The sequence below is a fragment of the Trachemys scripta genome, chromosome 11, assembly GCF_013100865.1.
Source record: "Trachemys scripta elegans isolate TJP31775 chromosome 11, CAS_Tse_1.0, whole genome shotgun sequence".
NCBI classification, from domain to species: Eukaryota; Metazoa; Chordata; order Testudines; family Emydidae; genus Trachemys; species Trachemys scripta.
This window is the reverse complement of record NC_048308.1, coordinates 42,109,970-42,137,043: the sequence shown is the minus strand read 5'-3', so window position 1 is coordinate 42,137,043 and position 27,074 is coordinate 42,109,970. Positions and strand designations below refer to the sequence as shown.

Genomic DNA, 27,074 nt, shown 5'->3' with positions numbered 1-27,074 from the left:
AAGAACAGGAGTACTTGTGGCACCTTAGAGACTAACAAATTTATTAGAGCATAAGCTTTCGTGGACTACAGCCCACTTCTTCGGATGCCGAAGAAGTGGGCTGTAGTCCACGAAAGCTTATGCGCTAATAAATTTGTTAGTCTCTAAGGTGCCACAAGTACTCCTGTTCTTTTTACGGATACAGACTAACACGGCTGCTACTCTGAAACCTGTCATTATGCAAGGCAGTTAGAAATGTCAATCAACAAGAATCCTACTTTCATGAATACTTTTAATACTAATATATGCTTAGCTCTGTCACCCATTTTGAATATGTAGTATAGTGAAGACCTGGTGAACAGACATCACTAACGCCGGGAAACTGTAACCGTTTACACTTTATTATTTAACTTTATGCTTCAGGCTATCAATTTCAAATGAATCACAGTGAGCTCCTTAATTGACTCTAGGGGACACAGCAAAGATTTGCAAAGCTCTTATTACTTTCAGTGTATTTAAATGGACCGAAAGCTGTTATAAGGAATTAATATCTTACACAGTCATTTATGTAGCCATTCACAACAAGTAACTTTGATTGACATATAATGCTGAACACAGTCTTTGTTACCTGTTGCTGGAGAATTACAACAAATAGGCCCCAAAATTCACAGTTGTTTCACACAAAACATAGGAAGGCATTGTGGAGCTGACTAAAATACCAGTGTAAAGTGTTTATTTCAGTACACAATCCATCTCTTATGATTGCCTTATGCTTCAACTACAAGGAAAGGGACATTGCTCTCCCCTCGTATAATGAATTCTTTGTAAATTTGTGTCATGGAAACTAAGAATTCACAGAATAGTCTTTTCTACAACTAGGGAACTTTGAGGGGGAAAGTCCCACTGGTAAAGCTCCCTGCAGACATGGCCTAAGAGGGCTGCATTTGTTGTGTATTCTATTCTTGTTTTCTGTTTTTATCTCAGTGCCTCCAGATCAACTGCCCTCCATAGCAGCTACATACTTAATATGCTGAGCATTATATACATATTGCCTTCTTTGTATCCTAACTGACACTGGCACTCAATCCCTCCACCTTTCTCTACTTGGCAATGTCTTCTTATCAATGAGAGTAAAACCAATATATTTCTCACTATCTTATCTAGGGTTTAAATAACCAACTCAGGCTTGAAATCAAACCATCAGGATTCAATGTACTGATTATTTTATACAATTGCTTTCATATACATGTTAATCTGAAAGTACAATGGAAAGGCAAACAATACGAATTCAGTACCTGAAGTTGTATTTTTGCATCTTTGCTGACACTTTTTGTTCTCCATCGTCTTGTGACCCGCTTGTCTTTCTTTGAAATATCTACACAGTTAGCCTACATTACACAAATAGTTAAAAGCAACAAAGCACTATTAAGTTGACACAGATAGGACAGCAGTTAGTAAAGAATCATAATGTTAAACATCAATATATAGGAGAGTAAGGACAGAATGGAAACTCTGGTGCTCACTTTGTTGATCTACCTACAAAGTTAGCCACAGGATAATTAAAACAAGACTACTAAGCACTAGAGACAAACATTATACCATAACTAATTGTATATTTAACAAAATTACTAAGTATATTTTATTTGTCAGCACAAAATATTTGGGCAAAATCCTGCATTCTTATTCATTTTTACTGTCATTACTCAGAGAAAACTCCCAGAGCAAAATCCAGGCCCCAGAAAATTCAATGGCAAAACACTTTTAGAAAACACCCCCACTGAGTTCAGATGGGCCTGGGTTTCATCCCCACTGAAGTCAACAGGAGTTTTACATGAGCAAGGACTGAGTAAAAAATTAATGAAGTCTTCACGATCTGGGGCCTGCTGTTGCTCTGACTGAAATCAGCGGCAAACTCACTCTGATTGGTGGGAACAGAATCAGTCTTCTCAGCTCTTTGTGACTGTCCACATTATTGAGTCAATCATGTAAGATGCTGAGCATCCTGAACTCCCACTTGTCTGGAGTGCTCAGGCACTGATAGCATTCAACACTACTCAGGAGATGCTTGATACCTTCCTGGTTTCGGACTCCCACCCCCTTAAAATTCATTGCTACTTAAACGTACCATATACAGCACGATAACAGCACTCCGCATACTTTTTTATTTAGTTATATTTTTCGTTCTATTTTTGGCAAAGGACATAGGAGTAATCCCATCTACCTCAAATTAGTAAAAGACCTTATATCAATAAGATATTTTTCGTGGTGGGTTTTTTTGGGCATGTGGGTGGGAGGGAGGAAGGGGGGTTGACACATGTGGTGCAATCATTATTAAATTATCCTGTTAACCAGAGGAGTACTAAAATTCCAGAACAAAAAGTAGTCTGATTTAACATGCAACATCCTTTGCCATACGTAGGAAATGTTTCAAACCCAAAGGTATTTAATGACTAGAGCATCGACAAACCAGGTTTTCAAATACATTTACCTGCATGTCTGTGAAGTTCGGTGCCGATTGAGTCCTCTGTAGAATTTCTAAATTTTGAAGAAGCTTACTAAGTTCCACTAGGTTTGATTGGCAGTGTGCAAGATCTAATGCATATAAAAAGGAAAATACATTAAGTACTTTGACTGAGAGACAGCTTTTACTCTGGTATCATAAACCAGCAGAGAGCACAATTGTCTATACTATAGTACTACAAAGAAATCAAGACTGGAATTTGCTCCTTCATGCAGTCCAGACTCTATATTAAGGATTATGTACCAATTGATAACCTCATCTTTCTGCAAAAGGGACAGAGACAGGCACCAGAGGAGGAGGCAATTAGCCCTCAGACCCACTTGTTGGATCTCTACCCTCTTCTTCTGCCACCAGCATAAAGCCACCATCTTCTCTGCCCCAGCAGTTAGTAGGATCACTAGGCACTCTGCAACTATTACCCCAACCCTGCAAACACTAGCGCTTGTGCATAAAAGGAAGTATATGTGTAAGCGTTTGCAGGGTTTGAGGCTTATGTTTTCTCACATCTCTCCAAATTCTGCTTTCTTTCAGTATCTTCATTTGGTATCTGACATACATTACTCATAGTCTGATAACCTGTTTCACCATTTGGAAAATGGTCCCTAGTGCCTATTATTTTGCCAATCAACTTTATTTGCCACTGATTTCATTCACTGCATACTTAATTCTGCCAGCCATTAGATTCTCCGCTCAGCTAACTTTGCTAGCCATTTGATTCTGTTTAAATACATAATTTTGGTGGCAAAAAAATAAGACAGAACAACAAACCATAAGAAAACAAGAGTGAATTCCCTGTCTTCTTACCAAATATAATTATATTTCATATTTTTGGAGATGGAGGAATGAAACAAGTAAAAAATGGAAGTATGCCATTTACATGTATTTAAAGATGAAGAATCTTAATAAATGTACTCCAGTAGTTTTGATCATTGTCATTTTCAGACAAACAATGAGATCAAATTTCAAAGCATGAATACATATAAGTTAAGTACCTAAATTCCCATTTAAGCACCTAAGTGGGGGAGGGTTAGCTCAGTGGTTTGAGCAGGGTTGAGAGTTCAATCTTTGAGGGGGTCATTTAGGGATCTGGGAAAAAATCTGCCTGGGGATTGGTCCTGCTTTGAGCAGGGGTTTGGACTAGATCTCCTGTGGTCCCTTCCAACCCTGATATTCTAAGTAAGTGGCCCAATTTTCAGTAGTGCTGAGCACCTGCTGCTCCCACTGCGGACAATGGAAGCTGGACTGGGCCCTAAAAGGGGAATGGAATTGTTTTACCAAAAATAGTTATTCAGATTTTTTTTAACAATCAAAAATAAAATTTAAAATGTGACATCCAGAAATGTGAAGACAAAGAATATACTCCACCACAATGAACAGTTTTAAATGTTACCAGCTTATTATTTTAATTGTGCCATTTTATATTAACATAAAGAAGTATCAAACTTTTTTGTTTACTATTTTTTATAATATATCAACAGTCTCTCTTATACAGAAAGACATGAAAGAGAATGACTGACCTTCTGCACATCTGTCCATCTCCTCAGAATCCTGCAACCATGCTACTACTTTACTTTGGCCAGTAGTATATGTTGCAGGAAGGCTATTACTGCATGGTATGGCAGGTTGCCATGGGAAGCTATTTTGTGGAACCTAAAATAAAACAAGAACATTTAAAATATGTTATGATCCATGCTTTGCTGATCAACCTAATCGTCACGCTAACTTTTAAATCAGAAATTAAATTCTATATCTGAATTTAAATGATATATTTGAAACAGACTTTTCAGTCCTTAAGAAGTATCTTTTCAGCACAGCACTGGAATACCAAACAGGTCCCCTTGAAAAAACAGAACTTCCTGAGCATCAGCTTGAAAAATTATTGTTTGCTAAGAAGAACATTATGAAACAATAAAGAGCCAAATTAACCCCTGCTGGTTCAGAGTAGTGTAAATTGTTTTAGGGAAGCTTAGGGCTCTAATGGGGTCTCTATAGGAAAACCACTAATGAAGGCTGCAGCAGGGAAGTGCTGAATCAATGAACCTTTCAGCTATATACCCACAGATGCTTGCTGACCAGTGTTGCCTACTTTGGTGATTTTTCCATGGCTGATTACACCAGCTTTACAACCAGAATCCACCAGTGTCCACTAGGGAACCCAGCCCGCTGTAAGTATTACACTAACTTCACGATGAGTTTCCATATAAGGGATGCTGTATACCTTTCCATCTAACACAGCAACATTAGCAGCTGGTGAAGACTCTGTAGTAGAGGCTGACGGGAATATGTGAAAGCTGGCATCCCTTGGTGATCTTACAATCTCATTCTGACGGTACAATCTGTGGTGGCGCAGTTTTGATACCCATGCATCAAATGAATCCTGGGACTTCACCTAAAAGAAGGGCCACTGTCAGTTATCTGTTCATAAAGATATCCTGCTTCCTTCATAGCTATTATTTAAAGCATTTCCCTTGTGAATGAAAAGAGAAGAAAATCTTGTTGCAATACTACTCACTTTTAGGTGGTAGATATGCTCTTCTGTATCAAGGTCTATTCTACGAGCTTTCTTTTTAATTGACATAACTGATAAGCCAACATCAATGCTTCCATGTACCTTGCCTTTCTGAATCTGAAATCAGAAGACATGTTAAGAGACTGGTAATATCAAATGCTTTATTGTCTCTGACTGAAATAATATTGATGTAGTTGTTTCCTGTTTTAGAGAAGATTTTAATGTAAAACAAGAGAAAACAGTACTAATCAGATGGCACACTAGGTTTGTTTTGAGAAAAAGAGGGCCCCATTCCCCAAGAAGAATTCACCCCAGAGTCAGGTCCAATAAACAGCCTTGATGACTCACACCACAGTGTAACTAAGTTTAGAATGATTCATTTTGATTTTGTACAGAATAGACACCAAATTAAAGAGTTAAAATTATGTCCAGCTGATCAGTCAAGGCCCTTCATTAAATAAATGACTCTTTAATTAATCTATTCTGTACATTCATAAAAGTCAGAACAGGCAGAGTTCTGCTCTGGGCTAGAGCTCAACTAATAACCTACTTTATGTCCATGTGTGCAACTCCCAATGGGAAAACAGACGGTCAGTCAAAAATGCACAATGAATCTGAGGGCAGAATTTTGTCTGAAAAATGTGGTTAAGTCACAAGAAATGGGGAGTCCACAAGTGTATTACATTTTTAAAAAGCTATAGAACACAGTCTTGACTAAATGCAGAAAGATTATCAATACAATACATTTGCAGAATCTTAATAAAACATGGCTACAAAAGTAAGGGGATAGTTACAATGGTCACAGATGTAACCCTAATTTTTTCACCCATCATACTGTAACTGTACATCAGCTACAACAGTAAACCCCAAAATATGGTAAACATATTAGATACCTCTGCTATGGCAAATAACTGATAGAGGGCCAAATTCTGATAGCCTTAATTACATATTTTTTTCATGCCTCTGACTGATTTAAATGGAGACACTTGTATGAATTAGGTGAGCTGGATTTGATCATCAGTAGTTTAATAAATCCAGAGGTACCCTATAGCATAGATATAAATGAGCAATGCATTTAACTATGGACCACATCTTCCTTTCCCATGTAGGGTACTAGAAACTTCTAGTTTGCACTTGCAGAGTTTCCCTGCCACTCTCCCTTTAGGAGAGAGGTTTTAGGCCTGGAAACTCATATATTGTGATGAATTCATTGGAGGTTAGGTTCATCCAAGCAAAAGCCTCTGCAGCCACCACCCTGGCTTCTCCATGAGCCATTCTCCAAAGGTGTTCCTGGCCACCAGCTCAACCTGATCTTTTGGGGTAGGTCACTGAGCAAAGTGGGAAGCTATGCAAATTAATGCTGACCCAGTCAACATCAGTCCACCAGGATAGCCCCAGTGAGTCAGTGAAGAGACTATGTCATGAAGAGCAGTGGTCCCTAAGCCCTGCGTCTTCCCCAGCCATCCTAAATCTATGCAGAACACACACAGAGGTCTTCCATGGAAGCAGCACTACCCATTTTGAGCCCATCAGCCATGATCTGTTAGTTTAGGTTCCTTTAAGAATCCATAGTGCGACAAGGTTTAATCAAATAGCAGGCCAAGCTTTCAATCAAAATTTAAGAATGGCCTTCAGTTTTACTTACATCAATTGGTGACTTTGAATACTTCAACATTCCATTATCCAGGACAAAAAAGCGCTGCGGTAAAAAAAATACAGTTTCTTCTTAGTGATCAAATACAATTTTAACTATGTAAAATCACATCTATGAAAGCAAGTTTGTTATCCCATTGCACCTTACAGTTAGAATCTGGAGTCAGAAAGAAGCCTGTAAATGCAGTACTGAATTGACTATTTGCTTTCATTTGTTTTGGCAGCAATTATCTTCTAGGCATAACAGATAGGTCTTTCAGGAATTTCCCTGGGAATGCTCAGTAGCCCAAGATAGCTTCCTGCTCTCTGACTAGTCCAGAGAGATCTATAGGGCTGACACTCCGACTTACCATTTTAAAAAAGGTCACTGGTTTCTTCAAGCTCTCCATCGCTTTCTTCCCACCCACATTAGTCACATTCCACATTAATGGCTTTTCTAGCTTCCTCATCCAGGAAAAAGGAAACCCAAAGCTATTCCTAGACCAAAAGGTAGAACCACCTAACTCTTGTGGTCCTTTGATCTTCAGCTGGGAAGGGATCCATGCTAAGACTCACTACTCCACTACCATATGTCTCTCCCCCATGATGGAGGATGGGCAGAGAACAATATTTTCTACTCTGAGGTTTTGTCTTTACTATCATAAAAGATGGGTTGTTAGAATGGATTAGCTAACACATTCTGAAACTGAGGCGTAGACGAGGCAGTGGGCTTTATCTTAACCAGCTTAGCATGTGTTGAAGGCAGTGTGCTTTCTATTCACTAGACTTTTGAAAGATGTTAACTAATGTGTGCTAACATCACACCTTTGGATCCTAATCTAGCAAAGCCCTAACAAATTTTAAAAAATCCTAGTGTAGAGAGGGCAAGTTGTATTTTTAACATGTTAAAACAAATTTTAAAAATACACCTTTTATCTTAGTCTAGACAAGCCCTCTGAGGAAACTGGAGTAGAGAGGAATGACAAACCTCTTGTGTTGTGATCTTGTTAAATCTAACAACCTGGGCAGGGCCAGTACTTGAATTAGAGACCTCTGTAAGTACCTCATGACAGTGCTGCATGAAGTGATGCTAGTGACTCAGGAGGTGACACCAATGTCTCAACCTGGTATGTGGGGGAACTGTGTTGCTGGAGACATTAATTGGAGGAGATATACAGTCAAATTATGGCCATTAAAGACCCCTTGGAATTTTTTTGTAATGGTAGAGATGTTAGTGGCAGGTAATTCTGCCTTTCTACATTTCTCCCACACTTTCCACTGGATAAAAGTATTTTCCTCCCATTTCCTATTCTAAACTGTAGTGCAGTTTTGAATATTGCAGAGAAACAGCCACATAATTTCACGCCAAAGCATGCTGGATAAACTAATATACAAATTATACAAAGGAATCTCTTATGTTACCAAAGCATTTTGAGACCCTTCAGGATGAAATATGCTACATACAGCAAATGTAAACTGTTAGTGTATTATTGCTGATGTACCATGTGCTGCAATTACTGTCTTTAGAATTTTTCACTATCTCTCAGCACACTGTAGTTTTTACAGAGACGACACATCATGTAGGCGCTCTGAAAAACAGTTTAATGAATCCAATCCTTGAATGCAAGTTGAGAATATCGTATTTGTATGTGATTTGTAACAATGGGATAAAGACCCAGGGCCAGACTGTGATCCACTTATTCACATCCATAAACAGATATTCACATGAGTAGACCCACTTGAGTTAATATAACTGTTCACCAATATGTGCAAGGGGCTGATAATTTGGCCCTTGGAGGTGATACAAGGTTAGACTCCCTTAGATTCACTCTCTTAGAGCCCCAGTGAGAAGGCTGCCCCACCAGGGATGTCCTCCAGTGGCAGGCCGCAGCACGACTGGTGTTTCTACTTCAGTTTCCCCTTTCTTCTGGAGTCCCCACTAACTCTATGCAAGCTTTCCAAGTATAAATAGAACTTTGAAAGGTTAATTGATTACAGAAGTACCACACTCATAATCCAGAATTCCCCAGCTTAGTCCAAGCAGTATATTCAAGGTTGTAAGTGTCTCTCTCTCTCGCTCTCTCAAACACACACTCACACCCCTGCTCCCCCACCCCGGCTACCTTTCCACCTTCTGCTTTCACCAGCCTGATGCAGGGCCGGCCAGAGGGGAGGGCAAGTGGGGCAATTTGCCCCAGGCCCTACAGGGGCCACCAGGAGAATATAGTATTCTGTAGTATTGCAACTTTTTTTTAATGGAAGGAGCCCCCAAAATTGCTTTGCCCCAGGCCCCCTGAATCCTCTGGGCAGCCCTGGCCTGATGTGGCGCCAAACCTCAACTAGGAACTCTCACCTTCTCACCTTTCTTCAGGGGCACCCGCCCTGAAGCTCTCAACCCAGTTCTGTTCTTCGTCTGAGCTCCCTCTCTGGGTTCCAAACTCCCAATGCTCCCTCTCTGAATTCTGGGATCTGGATTTTCTCACCTTTGTGCTATCTCCCATTTATAACGCCAAGGGGCAGCCCGGCTCACCTCATTACACCAAACTAGGTCACAACTAGATTGGAACAGGAATGCTGAGCCTGATTCCATTTAAGGAGCCAGTTACCCTGTTATATATATAACGTGGTGTGAAGGAGCCTAAGTTAGTGCATATTGAAGTAGGAGGTGCCTTGCTTTATGCTATACATTCTTACATGTCCCATTAGTTGTTTTTCTTGATAAACTCTTCTCTTCTGGTCCCTCAGTGTGTGAGTTACACCAACATAAACTCCCTTACTTTCAGTAGGTCAAATTCAGGATGATGTGTCAGCACTTAAATACTATGTTTATAGGCATTATTGGGGAAGGGGGGAAACTAAGGTGAACAGGTGTTCAGGATTCAAAGGGACAGATGTGTGGAAGTTACATTTTGGTAACCACAAATGAGACTAAGTCAGTGCAATATATAGTGGGTGGGGAGGAGGAGAAAAATATTACTTACACCCACCATTTTAGACTCACCTATGAATACGGCCCACACTGCTTAGCAAAAACATGGTTAATGCTCTTCCAGAAAAAGCTGTGCATAAAAGCAGGCCTTTCTGTTTCTTTCAGCAACATGTATTTTGTACTGGAAAATTACTCTGAGTCAAAGAGAGGCGGGTCAGTCCTTACAGCACATGGCTTGTTGCTCAAAACAGAAAGATGGTAATTGTTTTGACATAAATATCGTGACCTAAATCCAGTAACAGCAATTTTGGAGCTAATAAAATTGAATACGGGCAGCAATGTCTCCAAACTAATTAAAGGAAAGAATGGATTTTGGGCGGGTGGCCTTGCTGTTGTGCATTCATAGTTCTATCTCACAGCTGAACCCAGTCACCAGCTCAGCAAGCAAAAACACCAGAGGGTGGAGTGGACAGGCAATCGGTGCAACAAAGCGAAGGAACTAGCAGGAGATTTTTTTTATTTGTTTTTTACATCTCAGTGATAAGAGAACAGCCAAATGAAGCATAAGTTACAGTGCAAACAAACTACTCATGGTGAACTCAGAGTAAAAGTTCATTTTAAGTGAAGTAGGATGAAAAACTCGAATTGTTACAATGCACGATAATGTGCCAACTGCAATGTTAGCAATAGTGAGCCCTCTGCTCAAATCCTATCCTCTCTGTTACAACTGAATAATTATGCTGGCTCCTGTGGTGGGAGGCCATGGAGTGGAAGCAGCCATGCCTCAGAGCTGCTTACTCCAGCCTAAGGGCTTGTCTTCACTACGGGGGCAAATCGACCTAAGTTACGCTACTTCAGCTACTTCACTGCGCTATGTCTCCCGTCGACTTCCCTTATTCTTCTCAGATTGCTGGAGGACAGGGGTCAATCGGAGAGTGCTCTGCTGTCAGTTTAGAGGGTCTTCACTAGACCCGCTAAATCGATCCCTGCTGCATCGATTGCAGCAGCGTCGTAGTGAAGACCAGCCCTAAGAGACAGAGTCGGCTCCACAGTCCTAGCACTCCTGTGCCCCTTTGGGTCTTGGTTCCTCCCTGCCCAGCATATGCACACTCCTCATGTGGTCTCCCCAAACCATACCCCACCTGCACACCAATTGTTTCATGTGGGGCCAACTACACCTGCAGAGGAGGGGGTAGGATTTGCCTCATAATCAAGTTCAATGAAAAGATTTCACTGCAATACAGAAATGCAAATGTCCTTACTCTGACTGTAAAGGTGAGACTAGCCATACCAGGCAGACATCTATACCAAACTAGTGCCCAAACGCTGCACGGTGTGTGGAATAAGTTGGTCTCTCTTTCCCATGATTGTGCTGCAAATTCAGGGTTAAGCTGTGTTAAGCCTTCTTTGGTGCAGGTCAGATGATCACATGATCCTTTCTCAGCCAAGAGGTAGCCTTGCAAGAGTGATTTTTATCATCAAAGTCTCATGCCCAGTAACTGAACAGTAGAGTGTCACATGCTCCTGTCTCAACCAATTTGATTATTTAACAATGAATGGGCTTAACAAACCAAAGATTTAAACACACATAATTAACTGATCTTAACTAGCTCCTCCCAAAAGACATTTACCTTGTGCCAGCCTTTTAAAGGCCATTTTCTTTTCTTCAGCATGAAACCTTCATGTTTGTCTGGTTTCTGGACATTAGTCTGGCCTATTTTCAGCCCCTCTATGATTTCCCAGCTGTCAGGTTCCTGGTGGAAAAGTATAAAAATAATATTTTAAATTTATAATATATATATGATGCAAAACTGTTCATATTACATGACCCAGAGTTTTAAGTGCTCAGAACACAAAACTGCTCAGCACCCATTTAGACACCAAAATAAATGGGCAGATTTTCAGAAGTAGGAACTACTGGGTTCTGAGCACTTTTGGAAATCTGGCGCTAGCTAACTACACTGAAGCTGTGCTCTTTTAAAAATCTGGCACTATAAGCAGCCAAGAACTTTGGGTTGCAAATTCATACCAGTGTATGGCAGGACTGTGTGTTAAGAGAAGAAATGGCATTTCATACTTATTAATGGTATATTAATCAGGTAAACTCTGGCAGGGATAAGCGTACAGTGGGCACACACCAACAAATTTGCAAGCAGAAGGGGAAATGCAAGATGGCAGCTGGCTGTCCCAACTCTGACCATCTATTAAAACTGTAGACATTGTTCCACACACCCTCCCTAGCAGGAAACGTACAAGGGCTTAGCAGATATGGTGAAGGAGTCAGGGGCATAGTCTTCATGTTAGAATATTTATACTTCCTGACTCACCAGGGGTCTCTACTTACAACCTGGTATTATTCCTTCTCTTAGAAACAATGGATTGTGTGAAGAACTGTACAAGGCACTCTCATAGCCAAGTTATGGGTACATATTAACACTATGTTTGCATAGAATAGATCAAACCAGTGGTCCATCCAGTCCAGTATCCTCCCTCTGACAATGGCCAAGGCCAAAAGTCTCCAGAAAAAGGTACAAGAAACTCCAAAAGTGGGCAAATTATAGAATAACTTGACCATAGAGGACATTCTTCCTATCCCGTCAGTTATTGGCCTGAAGCATGAGAGTTTACATCCCTTCCAAATTTTATGATTTTTAAAAGTCCTCTCGACTGTAACTGTGGATGGTCTCTGTTTTTTATAGAAATGTTTAATCATTTTTTGAATCACAGTAAGTGCTTGACCACAGTGGTATCTTGTGGTACAGAGTTCCGGAGGCTAATTGTGCTTTAGGAAAATGTATTTCCTTTTACAATTTCTACCATTCAGCTTCATTGCATTATGAGAAATTTAAATACACCTCTACCCCGATATAACACTGTCCTTGGGAGCCAAAAAATCTTACCGCGTTGTAGGTGAAACCGAGTTATATCGAACTTGCTTTGATCCACCGGAGCGTGCAGCCCCGCCTCCCTGGAGTGCTGCCTTACCATGTTATATCCGAATTCGTGTTATATCGGGTCACATTATAACGGGGTAGGAGGTGTAGCTGTGTCCAATTTACTTTCTCCATATGATTGACTATTCTGTATAACTCCATTACGTCCCCTATAATTCGTGTGCCCATGTGAGGGCTCTTTAGTCCACTTTCTCCACACTTAGCAGCCATCAGGAATTACAACTTATATGACTCAAGCCAAAATTATGGCTTAATATGTTGAAGGGGAAGACAGCAACGAAAGTATAAGGTGCCTATACAAAACAGTTTTGCCCTTATTTATACCCCTTTGCTGCCACTCTGGTCAACAAAAGTCTGCTCCAGTTTAAAAAGCTACTTGTTCCTGCATAATAATGTGCTCACCAATACTATTTCTCATGGCTCCACACCAGTGTTTCTCAACTGGTATGCTGCAACCTCTGGAGGGACAAAAAAGGCAATTGGGGGGTTGGGAGACACTGAAAAATGTATTACAACTTGAAGCAAAGAAAACCCCACTCTCATCCTTCCCCTCTCACCCCACCCCTGGACACCCTCAACCTTCAAGGTTGAGTATTCAGTCTACCTCTTGAAACACACACAACAAATTATATTAGATAAGCTTATTTTTACCACCGATGCTTACTTTCATAGTAACCATAAGGGGATCACAAAAATTTTTGATTTGAGAAAGGGGTCGCTAGAAACACGTCTAAACAATAAAGTAATAACTACATCAATTGCCCATGCAAGTGCATAGACAATTTTGTGTTGTCTCCAGAAGCCATAACTCACATTTTCCCAGTGTTCTCTCTTCTTGCCTGTAAGAAGTTTTGAAGAGCACCAGGTTTATTTTGACTTCACCTTATTTTAATATGATTATTCCTTTCTTCCTGGTGTAGAAGAGCTTATTACATGCGCAAAAGGTCTTCCCTAATAAGAAATACTAACACTTGAGGGGGGAAATTTAAACTAATTAGCCCCATGAGGTAAGTACAGAATCTCTCTATATATCTTTATGTCTACTGATCCCCACCTCATTGATTTCTCCTTTACAAGCTTAGCTGCAGGGAAAAGTCTCTGATCTGCAAGGTGGCACTGGCATTAAATACTTTTCAACAAAAACTCATACATACATTCATTTAAACAAATGGTCAGAGACTGGCAAATAAAAAGGGTCAGTGCAGTGCAGCTATCTCTTTGTGCTTCACCAACACCATAATCTGATCCTAAAGCCATCTTGACTCAGTGAGAGTCACGCCAGTGTACGTGTGATTCTACAATGATGTGTAGTCAGCATAGGGATTCTTCCATCACTCCCCCTTTCTGCTGCCAGAAGAACAAGACAAAGGGGCATGGGCTGATCAAAAGGTGATATGGGGAAAATGGGAAATGACTGCCTACAAAAGAGTACTGTGGAAAGGGATCTGAGGGTCATATTGGACCACATGCTAAATATGAGTCAACAGTGTAACACTGTTGCCAAAAAAAAAAAAAAAAAAAAGACCATCATTCTGGGATGTATTAGCAAGAGTGTTGTAAGCAAGACATGAGAAGTCATTCTTCCGCTGTACTCTGTGCTGATTAGGCCTCAGCTGGAGCATTGTGTCCAGTTCTGGGCATCACATTTTAAGAAAGATGTGGACAAATTGGAGAAAGTCTAGAGAAGAGCAACAAAAATGATTAAAGGTCTAGAAAACATGACCTCTGAGGGAAGATTGAAAAAATGGGTTTGTTTAGTCTGGAAAAGAGAAGACTGAGAGGGGACATGATAACAGTTTTCAAGTACATAAATGGTTGTTACAAGGAGGAGGGAGAAAAATTGTTCTTGTTAACCTCCGAGGATAAGACAAGAACCAATGGGCTTAAATTGCAGCAAGGGTGGTTTAGGTTGGACATTAGGAAAAACTTCCTAACTGTCAGGATGGTTAAGCACTGGAATAAATTGCCTATGGAGGTTGTGGAATCTCCATCATTGGTGATTTTTAAGAGCAGGTTAGACAAACACCTGTCAGGGATGGTCTAGATAATACTCAGTCCTGTCATGAGTGCAGGGGCCTGGACTAGATGAGGTGCCTTCAAGTCCTATGATTCTATGATATGGCTGAGACACTTTATCTAACATTGATTCCCAGCTGCATTTTTGGTCCCATGAGAGTGTCACCATAAGTTACATAATGGACCAGCCCTGCACAGAGAAGCAGCAGGATACAAGGAATGCACAGGTGAGCTTTATGCAAATAGTTGCATATGATAAAAAAATTATTTAAAAAAAAAAACCTAGGAAATTCCATTTTAAAATTAAAAAAACATTAAGATTGGAAAGTGAAGCATTCCAACATCAGGAAATGGCAAAGATAAGATTGCCTGTGCAACCTTAACTCTTTTCCTGTGTGCAGATGATCTTTAACAACATGGTCACATCACTACTCTCCACGACACCCCTGCCTTTTCAGTGCAGTTTAAAAAAATAGCTGTTTTGTATGGAATTAATATTGTTTGTTAAGAGGAGAATTTGTGCCAGGTACTTTACATAATAACATAACAGAAGATATGGTCCCAGCCATAAGAATCTTATAATCACTGAACTTTGTGCAGGCAGATCTTTGCATCTGCATGGACCCTGTTGACTTCCAGGAAGCTCAAGTTTCAGGCCTAAATGGATGAAACACAAGATGCACTACGAGACCCCACCTCTCAGTTTTTCCCTTTTACCCGCATACACACTCTCAGTACCCCTGTGCTTTGCCAACTACCCATCCAGATGAGAAGTTCTGCATATGGCTCTTTCCAGAACCCAACAATACTGCTCCAAAGTCAACCAGAGAGGTCTGTGGCAAATCAACCCAAATAAGGTTCTCTCTTCCCTGGGACTCAGTGTGCTGTCTCCACAGCTATCTTAGTCCCTGCTGCCCTGGAAAACGTGGATTCAGAATGAGTCTCTTATCCCACCATTGTTATGACATTAATCTACCACCAGACTACAAGCTTCCTTATACTTAAACGCTTCCCCAAATTGCCCATGTCTCTCTCTTTCACCCCATTGAAAGAGAGATCTAAGCATCCTGCGTTTTCATTAATAACATGCTTCTTCTAGGTGCTTCAGGACATTATACGGATTCAAATCTTTCATTTTGCTAGTGTAAACCCTATTAAAAACTTTCTTCTCTGACAGCTAAAGGTATGCTTTACTCTAGTCTCATTTGGGGAACCAGAAGCTGTAGGACTGGAACTGCATCATAATTGGCAGCCCACCCACAAAAGCTGCCACAACAGAGTTACTAGTTAAAGCATTTATTTAAAAAACATGCAAAGCAGGCACATAGAGATCATCCCATTCCCACACTGACCTTAGACAGAGAGACAGACTCAGTTTCGAGCAACTGTTTGCTTACAGATGGGTCTGCACTTCCAAAAGAAACATTTCGCTCTAATACATGAGCACTCTAAAATAAGAATAAAGAAAACACCTTGCTCAGTCACAAAACATGTCTGTTGAAAAAACACATTAAATTATGAACAATGGAGGATTACACAGTTTACAGTAAACTTATGGCACAGTGCCCTGACTGGCTAAAATAAGTACCAAATGCTTGCATGCATAACAGCAAAACTTGATTTTTCTGTCTTTCTGAGTAATCCATTTCTGTATTACAATTCCTGTGCATGTTTTTTTCTTTCAGCGTAACCATGCAGTTTTCTCTGAAATACTCTCAGGAAGGAATTAAATATTACTGATTTCTAAACGAGATGCAGTTTTACCCAGCAATGACTAGAAAATGGTTAAGTGCCAGGAAAGGAAAAATGATGCCTCAGCTGGCTCTTATTTATAGAGACTTCAAAGTGTTCTTGACTACACGTATTGCATTTTCCGACCAATGGATGAGAAAACTGAGCTGGAAACTTTTACTACTACGTTTAGCACTTCAGTAACACTCCACACCTCTAAGGCTCTGTATACAGGTGAACTATCTGGTCCTCACAACAACCTTGTGGGGTAAGTATTATCATCCCCTACAAAACAAATGTCACAAATATCACATTTTGCCCAAAGTTTTTGAAAAGCAAAACGTTTAGCAATTCTGTCAAATTTTTTTCTATTTTCCAGCAAAGATTAAAGCCTATATTTGCAAGTAAAAAGCACTTTTTTCCCTTGGAGGCTGGGAGAGAAAAGTCAATTTTTGCCTGCAGCAAATGTGTTTAGACTTGTGATTTGTTCCAGGGTGGGATTTTACCATTTCTGTCCATATAAATTGGTAGGAGTAATACCAGAACATGACAGTACTGATTTTTTGCATAAAATGTTCTATTCTTGTTTCTACCATGTATAAGTAATCACCTCTCATTTACATGTGAAAAAACTACTACTACAAGGGAATGCTGCAAGAGGGGAAAGCATCTAGGAAAGATTGCCTCCAAACTAAAACAAGAGTTACATTTTGTTCTGTTAAATTTGTTTACACCCATTGAAGGTTCAGATTCCATGGACATAAATGAGGGCAAAAGCTGTCAGGGAATAGAAAAATACATACAGCAAGATCAAACATAAACATAACTAGAAGCTTTAGTACAATTAAATTTTTATTCACATAACCCTGTGTTCAAAATGATCACAACCAAAAAAAAGTACACACAGATGTTCATATAAACCCACACAAAGCTCTTCCTCCAAAACATTTATGAATATGTAACGTATTAAATAAATAACTTTAAAAATATATATATATCCAAAACTAGGAGAAAGAGTATGTATTGGGGTAGGACCATCTTTGGTCATAAGAGTACAGAAAGGGGGTAGGAATCTCTGTAGTTTCTTTCGAATCCTGAAAGAGAAGACATCATATTTTCAGGTATATCCTGTTTATCTTAGTCTTCAATCCTATTGTGAACACCATAAGAAAAGTCTCCCAGTTCCTCTTCCAGCTGAACAATACTGGTACCTTTAGCGATTCCATTTGCACTCACATTTATTGCCATATTTTTATTGACAGGCTGGCCTGACATCTTTTAGATCCCTGGCCCTTTTCCCTCACCAACAGATGTGGGAGCAGTCTTGCCTTTTATGGCAGGGTTGCAGACTCTATCCACAATTGCAACACAGCTGAAGAGAGAAGTATGTGGTGAAATCTCTGTATCTGCTTTCCCCCAACACATGGGGTTCACACTGCTGGATTTGTGTGCAGATAGCTCCTGGCATAGCAAAGATTTTTGTTCTTGCCTTTACATTTCTATTTTAAGTGTATTTACATTTTTAAATAAAAGTTGGTACATTTATTTAAATCAAAGTTCTACTTAAATGCATGTAATCCCCACTATTTGGACTCTTATTTAGCATGTGATATTTCATAGTGGGGCAAATTTGGATTATGAACTCCTGGATTACATTGGGCTAGATCCTCCATTGTGCCAGAGCAGCACTAAGTCAATTGGGGAGGGGTTGCAGAGATAGCTTTTAGCAAGGGTGATCTGGGTGCACCCATTTTTGCCCGGCCATCCCCTTACGTAGGGCCAAGAGTGAGGAATATAGGGGTTGCTATGGTTACCTTACACCTCCTGGGGTGGCTCATTCACTGAAAACCTGGCATAACTTTGAACTGTGGAAACACCAGTGAAAACTAGTATAAGCAAAATTACATTGTAAATAGGGTGACCAGATGTCTCAATTTTATAGGGACAGTCCCGATATTCAGGACTTTTTCTGATATATGCACCTATTACCCTTCACCCCGTCCCGATTTTTCACATTTGCTATTTGGTCACCCTAATTGTAAAGGTACTTTTTAATGACTTAAAAACTTCTCTGTCTCCAGCCCACTAATTTATTCATTTACTTTAAATAACAGATCATTAGAAACTTGGAAATTAAATCCAACCCGTCCCCATCATTTTTACATTTCTTTCACACTCACACAGTGACTTGTTATTGTATGAGAGCTGGTCACAGCATGAATTTTTATTTATTTTGGGGGGCACTGAAGCCTTATGTTTTAGAGAAATAAACAAAAGAATTATATGGTTTGTACAAACCATTACAAAAAAAACCATTCTGTGTCTTACTAAACTTGATAAAATCCACTTAAAAACTATTAAAAGAAACAAGAAATTTACTTGAATTAAAGGATGGTCATTTGACTCTTTTCTGGTTTGTTCACATCCATTACACATGAGAAAGGTGGCTTGGCTCTTCTTGCTCTTCAGCAATTGGTGTAGCAAAGGAGAATGGAACTTCATCTAAAGTTTTCAGAACTCTAATGATTAAATTACTTCTCCTTAAACAGAGACCACTTCATTCTGGAGATGCCATACTTATCTATAGCACAATAGTCCCGTCCAACTCCCATTAAAGTAAAAGGAAGGACTCCTACTCACTTCCGTGGGAATTTGATCAGGCCCACAGACAGTACAGTATGCTCAAAAGAACACCGGTTTAGAACTGCCATTATACAGCATTGCTGTCATATACCGCCTGGCATTCAGTTTATAGAGAAATAGATTCAGATCTGGTATGTATTTCTGATCAGAGGTTATGAAGTTTAGTTTAAAGTATCCACTATGCTATACCAAATTCTTGCATACTATGTTACTAGAAGCACATGCCAAATTCCTATCTAGAAATTTATCCATCCCCCATCATCACAATATCCCTGCGCCTCACAAAAAATATTGAATGTCTTCTTATAATACCCCTTTGAAATTAAGGGCTACCCTTCCCAATTTCCACATGGGAAACTGAGTCCCCAAAGATTAAGTGACTTGCCCATGGTCACACATGGGGTCTGTGGCAGTTAAACATAAGTCAGATTTCCTAAGTCCCAGTCTAAGTCTTAAGCACAAGATCACCTTTCCCCCTCTTTACTACCTGGGTTCTCAAATTTTTTCACAGTGTGGGTCAGATCTTGATAGAGAGATTGTCTCATGAACCTCCACTCGTCTTTTACAATTGTATAGACCATCCTCCCATCCATTCAGAATAGCACAGACTACCTCCATTTCCACTTGCAATCACAAAACATCCCCATGGCAATTAATCACACGAAAAAAACAACAGTTAATGTATTTTCATCTGCTCATGTCATTTAGCAGCTAGAAATGAGGAAGAGATGCAGCATCATGTGACCAGCCACCTCTCCGGGGACCACCAGCAAGAACTCTGCAGACGGGAAACTTCTGCTTTACGACATATAGTCCAATCCCAGTGCTCAAACTGAGCGACCAATCTGGGACAAACATTTGTGCATTGTACTTGTAATGTTGGTTCAATGAAAAATCCCACATCACGTGTTGAGTAACCTCGTGTGCTCACAGGAGGTTAGCACCTTAGAGTTACAAACTCCAGTAAAGAACCCTAATGAAAAATCTGAAATTGTTGAGATTCCATACACTTATACATGACATCAGATTTAAAACACTAAACCATAAAACATGGGTCCAATCATTTAAGGAGGTAGCAACTGTCTTTCTTGACTATAATAATCAAGATGATTTTCCTACTTTCTTAACTGCCAGTTTTGTTTGGCAGGCAAGAATCCTTCCGTTTTGAGATGGAACGTTGCCCATCACAGATGTTCAGAAGGGCTCATTTGGAACAGCCAATGTAGTAGGATGTTGCATAACTGCAATTTCATTTTTGTACAATATTTAGAATGGAGAAACCCAGCAGAACTTTGGCTGCCAGATTTCCAGCAACACTTTCCATGATGTGTTTTTAATTCAAATGATTCTTTTGCAGCCCTCATCTTTATAGATCCACTTGGGTTGAGTGGCACGTGTATTAGCCAGTAACACTCTAATGAAGACCATTTATTTGATTATTTGTTTGGAAACAAGAAAATTGACTCTTTTCAAACAAAATTACCATCTTGAGGTGATTTCAGAAACTGTCCTATACATCTCTTCTTTACGGTTATTTTCTGTCATGACTATTCTATCCTGACACAAAACAACTATCCTCTACTTTGCAATGTGTTGCTGGGATAAAGTCCATGGGGCCATTATTTAATATGGAATGCTTTTCATAAAGGGAAAACATGTTTGTGTTTTATGCTTCCTCAAAATTACAGCTAGAAATTATGCAGATTGTCTGACATCCTGAAAGAACGTTACAGCCTATTTAAACCACATCCAGACAATATAATTTTATTTATTTATTTATTTGCTATCACTCTGGCCCTAAATGTTATTAAATTTTGGATTTAAATATTAAAAATACAGTTAGAGGAATAGATAGCAACAATAAACTAAAAAGTAAGGTGAAGAATGAGGAAGGAAGAGGCCAAACAAGACAAGGGGTCAACACAGTCATCGGAATTTGAACCAACAGCATTCGTACAACCAAAAAAAAATAAGTAATCTGTGTTTCTAGGAGCATCAATTTGCTTGGGACCCTCATCCTCACCTTATCCTGAGGGTGTGAGAAGAAGAATTAATCTCTCCATCATTCAGTCTTGGACTTCCTCTCACACCACAGAACTTATCTCAGTTAACTTGAAGTCCTGGCCCTGTAGAAGTCAGTGGCAAGATGCAGGCCAAGATTTTACCCCTGGAGTTTAATTGAGCTCTTTCTGCAATGCCCATTCCAAACCCTTCACCCTAACTGCAATCCCTCCCTCCACTTTATCCCGGGAATAATTTTCAAATGAAGCTGGGAAAGAACAAGACTATCACAACTTATCTCATCTGTGATCATGAAGGGGGCTCAAAATACTCCATTCCATTGCACACACAATCTCCAGCTGAACGAGACCCAACCCACTCCATTCCCATGACTGCACCTCCCTCCCTCCTTAAAATTCCAAAGTGCAGCAACAGGAAGGTGAGCCCGTGACAAGCACAGTCCCTAAGGATGAGGGCTAGTGAAGAGTCTACCCTTGTATTTAGGGCCCTACCAAATTCACGGCCATGAAAAATGCATCACTGACCATGAAATCTGCTCTCCCCTCATGAAATCTGGTCTTTTGTATGCTTTTACACTATACAGATTTCATGGGGAGAGCAGCATTACTCAAATTGTGGGTCCTGACCCAAAAGGGAGTTGCAGGGGGGTCACAAGGTTGTTGTAGGTGGGGTCACAGTATTGCCACCCTTACTTCAACTGCCCAGCTCTGAAGTCAGCGCAGGAGAGCGGCAGCTGTTGGCCGGCCGCCCAGCTCTCAAGGCAGCGCCACCACCAGCAGCAGTGCAGAAGTAAGGGTGGCAATACCATACCATACCACCCTTACTTCTGCGTTCCTGCCTTCAGAGCTGGGCAGCCAAAGAGTGGCAGCTGCTAACCGAAGGCCCAGCTCTGCAGGCAGCAGCGCAGAAGTAAGGGTGACAATACCATACCATGCCATCCTTACTTCTGTGCTGCTGCTGGCAGCGGCTCTGCCTTCAGAGCTGGGCTCCCAGCCAGCAGCTGCTGCTGCTCTCCAGCTGCTCAGCTCTGAAGGTAGCGCCACCATCAGCAGCAGCGCAGAAGTAAGGGTAGCAGTACCACAATCCCACCCCATCCACAATAACCTTGTAACCCCCCACCAACTCCTTTTTGGGTCAGAACTCCTACAATTACACCACCATGTAATTTCAGATTTAAATAGCTGAAATCATGAAATTTACTATTTTAAAAATCCTATGACCATGACATTGACCAAAATGGACCGTGAATTTGGTAGGGCCCTACTTATGTTGCTTCTTCACTACCTTTATGCAGCGAAAAGCTGCTTATCTGCTCTTGAGAATAAGGCTGGAAAAACGTATTTTACATGGTCCCTTTAATCTTGTAAAACTTTGTTTCTGTGTTGGTGTTCAATGATCTGAGAATCTCCTCACCATCAAAGTGAATGCCCGCATGTTCTTATGCTGACCTGCTTCAAATCAGAGGGATGAGGAAAATTTCCAACACAATAAAAGTATCGTAACTAGAGATGGCTTAATTAATCTTATTCACGGAAGGCACAGATTTGATTTTCAAAGTGATGTTTCGTGGGTAGAGAGGCAGGAAATGCAGAGTAGGACAAGTCTGGCATTGTGTTTTCTTCTCAGTTTTGCTGTTTAATTATTTTACACAATTAATTATTTTAATTCAATTTACTTAATTTGGGGTGGGGGAGAAAGAGCTCTGCAAAGCAACTACCACTCACACTGCCCTACAGGCTCAGGGATTCTCCATTTAGCTCAGAAACATACACAAGATTCAGCAGCTGGATAATTAATGGAGCAGAGTCAGTAGCTGTCTCTTCACAGCACTGCTGTCTTCAGTGGCAATGGTGTGAATAAAATAGAACCTGTAATCCTTGGGAGCGGCACACAGGAAGTGGGGAAGATATTGTCTGAAATGAAAGATATGAAGTAGAAAGGTATTTTCTCCCTTATCTGCAGAAGGCTAATTGGTGCCTGTTTTACTAGCTTTGATGCATTGTCCAGCTATGCTGGAAGAAGGGCAGGAGACTCTGGATGTGGTTTAAATAGGCTGTAACGTTCTTCTTAAATGTCTGGGAGAACCTGGCCAATAAAGGCGTACAGTGCAGGTAATTCCCATAAACATTTCAATAATATCCGTGCGGTTCTGTCAGCCCTCCCCCTTATCCATCTTGGACCCCAGCCAACCCACTGCTGGGATCTCACCACCCCCCCTTTTTAATGAGGGTTGAGAGGAGGCTATAAAGGGGTTGGGGGGGCTGGCTCCCTGCCATACCAGTCATAGGAGTCCTGAAATCCCTGTTTCTGTTCCTCAAAAGAATATCTCTTTTAAATCCTTTACCAATCCATTTTATCTGACCACTGTATCCCTTCCTTATGGAGTACCTGCACTGGACATCCTCCCCACATTTACATTAATAAGTTGTGACACCATTGCCTAACTCCCGTTTCATGTTCACTCCAACTAAGCCCCCACCCAAATCCATTGTGAGGAAGGTGGAAAAAAACCCACTTTACCTTGGCCAATCTGGCAGTGAGGGGGAAATTCCTTCCCACGCCCTCCTGCCCCCATGCAACGCCCACAGTAGATCCTGACAAAACTCGTATTTCACCACTTCCATGGGTGGGAGGGTGCATGCTGCTCTGCCTGGTCCAGGTAAAAGAGTACTTTTCCTGCACTGCCATGGACCTATATAGTCCCCCCTTTCTTCTGGTTACCTGGGAGGGATGGTTCAGCATCCCTACATTGACCTGGTATGCAGCTGCAGCAGAAAATCACTCTGCAGCTCTCTGGCCCCTAAAGGGGCACACATCTTTTCCAACAAGCCAGATAACGGCTCACACGGCTTAATGTGTGGTGAGATCATTGGTACTGTTGATGTAATCCAGTGACCCAGGGATGTTATCCATGGAGATTTTTCTTAGCACCAGGGGTTTCATCCTCTGGGAGAGTTTAAACAGTTTCAAGATATCTAAAAAACATACTATTCCAGTCATATGAGGGAGAGCAGTAAGAATACAGGAAGAAATAAATACAATTGCAGGTATAGTGGCTCTAACCTTCCTTCCTTTTAATTAGAGATATTATATAAACTGAGTTTATCTGCATTGTTTCATCTGCAGTAATAATATCTGTAAATGGAACAACCTTGAGATATGCTTCCCAATTCTTATGCTGATTCCCATTTTCATCTGCTTTCTTTTTGCTGATGTTGGAATAAAGAGAGAGAGAATTTTGAAAGTTATTGCAGGGGAAGGTTGAGTAGGAAGAAATCTAAGTGCACCTCCATCAATTTATTCCTACTCCTACTCCTTTCTATTCTCTGGCAATCTCTCTTTTTTGCTATGATTAAACTATTGTCCCCATTCATATCCTCATTCACCTCTATTGACCCTGCATTCTTTGTCTCCATACCCACTGCGTACAATCTGGGTCGTCAACCACCACACAAAGTAATAACAATCCCAAATATCTTTATGGCTAACACATGCAAAGTTCTTTAAACCTTTTTTTCTTCTGTTAGCACATGCTGGTCTTGTGTAGCAACGTGCTGAGCAGCAAAACTGCCACCCCTAAATATTTTCTCCTTGTCACCTTTTAACTACAAGATAAATGTGTCTCCAGCCACATTTCTGTAGCATAACAGTAATATCCAGGTATGTGTTTCTACGTCTGTTCCTCAGGAGAGGTTCTATAATACTTCTTGTATTATAGAAATGTCAAGCATGTGTTAGTTTGTGCCACTTTACTAGTGGGCTCAAGGGAGAAAGGGTATTTGGCTTTTAAAAGTACTTTTCTCAGGTGGACTTTTAATAGGAGTAAGAGCTTGCACCTCTGGATAACGTTTTAGAGAAAAATAACAGCAGAACTAGATAAAGCAAAAGCTATAGCAAAGAACTAGCCTCAGCAAAAGGAACATTCCCTTAGCGTTAATGATAGTTTGTTTGGGATGATTTCCAGGTAAGAGAGAGTTTGATCCTCTGATGACAATTTTTTTTTCTGTGGTCCAGATTTGACATGTTTAACTCAAAACAAAGCAAACAAATAAGCTGGCAAACACTGAATGAGAATTCAAATGATGGCATATAACAGGAAGTTTTATGATGATTACAGGCTCATTACAATAAAAAGGATGGATGTTGTTTTTCTTAATAGTCTTGAGCTGGTAATTCACTCCATTAATGTTGATGAATCAAAGGGGGGAGGGGAAGAAAAATAAAATGTTGCTTGATGTGCTAATTCAGTCATTAATGAATTAATTTTAAAAATGTGGGTGGGCCAAATTCAGATATTTTGTTTTGAGATTCAGTTTTGCTAGCAGTTCAGCCACTTGATTCTTTGGTTCTCGCAGAACCCCTCAATGAACACACTATTTTTTCAGTGACATATTGCTATTTAAGTTATTTGTTTTAACACCTGAGTCCCTGACAGTGCCTCAACTTTATTATCAGTATAGAGCAGACAAAATGGAAGAAAACTATATGTCACTGTAATAATAATACGTAGTACTTAGAAGCACCTTCCACTTGAGACTCTCAAAACTATCAGCAATTAGTGAATGTGCTTGTTTCTGCTCATCTTTTTTTAAAAAGGAAGGGATACATTTTTTTTAAAAGATTTCAGTCAGTAATCACTTTAGACCTCCCATTCACATAGAAAATATTACCTTGTACTGCTTTATAATCTCCTGTAATAAGCACTGCTCTTAAGGCACACTTTATAAATAGGTAAATAACATGTAGACCAAACAGTTTATATTGCCACTGCTTATGAGGCAGAAATCTATAATGAATTCACAAAAAAAGTTCTCTATACCTGCATCTCTTTTTATGACTGAATAGTAAGTTAAGAATTTTACAAATCCCAATATAATAAAAAATATCACACTAGACATATACACAGTCTGGTACAAACTTTTATTCCAAAGTCTCCTGGAAGGGACATAAAATGAAGTACATTTTTAAAACAAAACAAGGAACATACTATTTCAAATTAGAAGCCAAAGACTTACTAAACAGGTAGCAGAAATCACAACAGAAACTCAACCATCAAATTAATGGCAAAGATGATGTGGGATAGTGTTCCCTAAGAAAATGTGGAAGGTAGAGAGAGTGAATCCAGTAACTATTTCTTAGAATAGCCACGCAGAAAAGTTTATTGAGCATCAAGGCAACTAGAAAAATGAGTAACAAATAAGCTAACATTCCATACCTGTTATAATCAGCTCTCCTGCCCACTCCAATGGTCACAAACTCCAACTCCTCTTTCCTTCTCCCTCACTGCCAGCAGCAATCACTCCCTTAGCAGTTTTTACTTTTTTTCTCTGCAAGCCAGCCCCCACTTGTTTCCTTGTTGTACTATCATCCCACAAAACATTTGGGCCACTCAGTTCTCTGTTACCTAATCACTTCCCTCTACCATTCATTTGTTGCCCTATGTCCCCCAACCCATATGTCAATACCTACCACTTTCTACCTAGCTCTACCAATTTGCTCCACTTCTAATCACATCTTGTTTCTCCTCATGCACCTCCCATCACCCTGGTACGTGGATCAGCAATGTAAATTCATTTATACAGTACTTGGTGGCACCTTGCAAGACATTTGTGAAAAACTGGAGCTCATTATCCACTGGGACATATGGAAAGCACAGTTTACTACACAACCCTCTGGATGGCTTGTGAAAAAACACTGTCACATGTTGATCCACATGCAGGGTACTGATGACTCACAATGTCTATTTTGAATGTGTAATTTCTTACTCCAGCCCGAGCCCAACTGCCATGGGGAGCGTGAAATTAAAACAACAGGTGAATCCAGTCCTGCCTTCAGACCCGACACCTCATTCTCCACTAATCCTCCTATAATTGGGCACTCTCTCCTCTCTCACTCGTGCCTTTATGAGCTCTCTCATCTTCATTACACAGAGATGTGCCGCCCTGTTCTAATATCAATTGCAATCTGCTTTCCTATTCTTCCCCCATTTGAGCAAATCACTTAAGCATGTGCTTAAAGTAAAGCATGTCAGCAGTCCTTTTGATGTTCAATGGGATTACTCACATGCTTATGGTTAAGCATATGTTTAAGTCCTTTGCTGGATCGGGGACTAAATCATCACTCTCACCAGTCACTCCA

General features: G+C 40.3%; 1 protein-coding gene across 3 annotated transcripts in view; it reads right to left on the bottom strand.

Moving 5' to 3' along the window:
• OSBPL6 (oxysterol binding protein like 6) overlaps positions 1-27,074 on the bottom strand; it is a 202,580-nt gene that overhangs the window by 69,569 nt on the left and 105,937 nt on the right. For 2 of the 3 annotated variants that reach the window (XM_034785284.1, XM_034785285.1), the window contains exons 3-10: positions 15,893-15,988; positions 11,202-11,324; positions 6,655-6,708; positions 5,013-5,126; positions 4,719-4,889; positions 4,018-4,150; positions 2,468-2,571; positions 1,275-1,367 (exon numbers count right to left, since the gene is read on the bottom strand). In XM_034785284.1, the coding sequence (XP_034641175.1) occupies positions 1,275-1,367; positions 2,468-2,571; positions 4,018-4,150; positions 4,719-4,889; positions 5,013-5,126; positions 6,655-6,708; positions 11,202-11,324; positions 15,893-15,988 (888 nt within the window). The remainder of the gene's footprint in view (positions 1-1,274; positions 1,368-2,467; positions 2,572-4,017; positions 4,151-4,718; positions 4,890-5,012; positions 5,127-6,654; positions 6,709-11,201; positions 11,325-15,892; positions 15,989-27,074) is intronic. The other variant, XM_034785286.1, reaches the window with a different exon arrangement.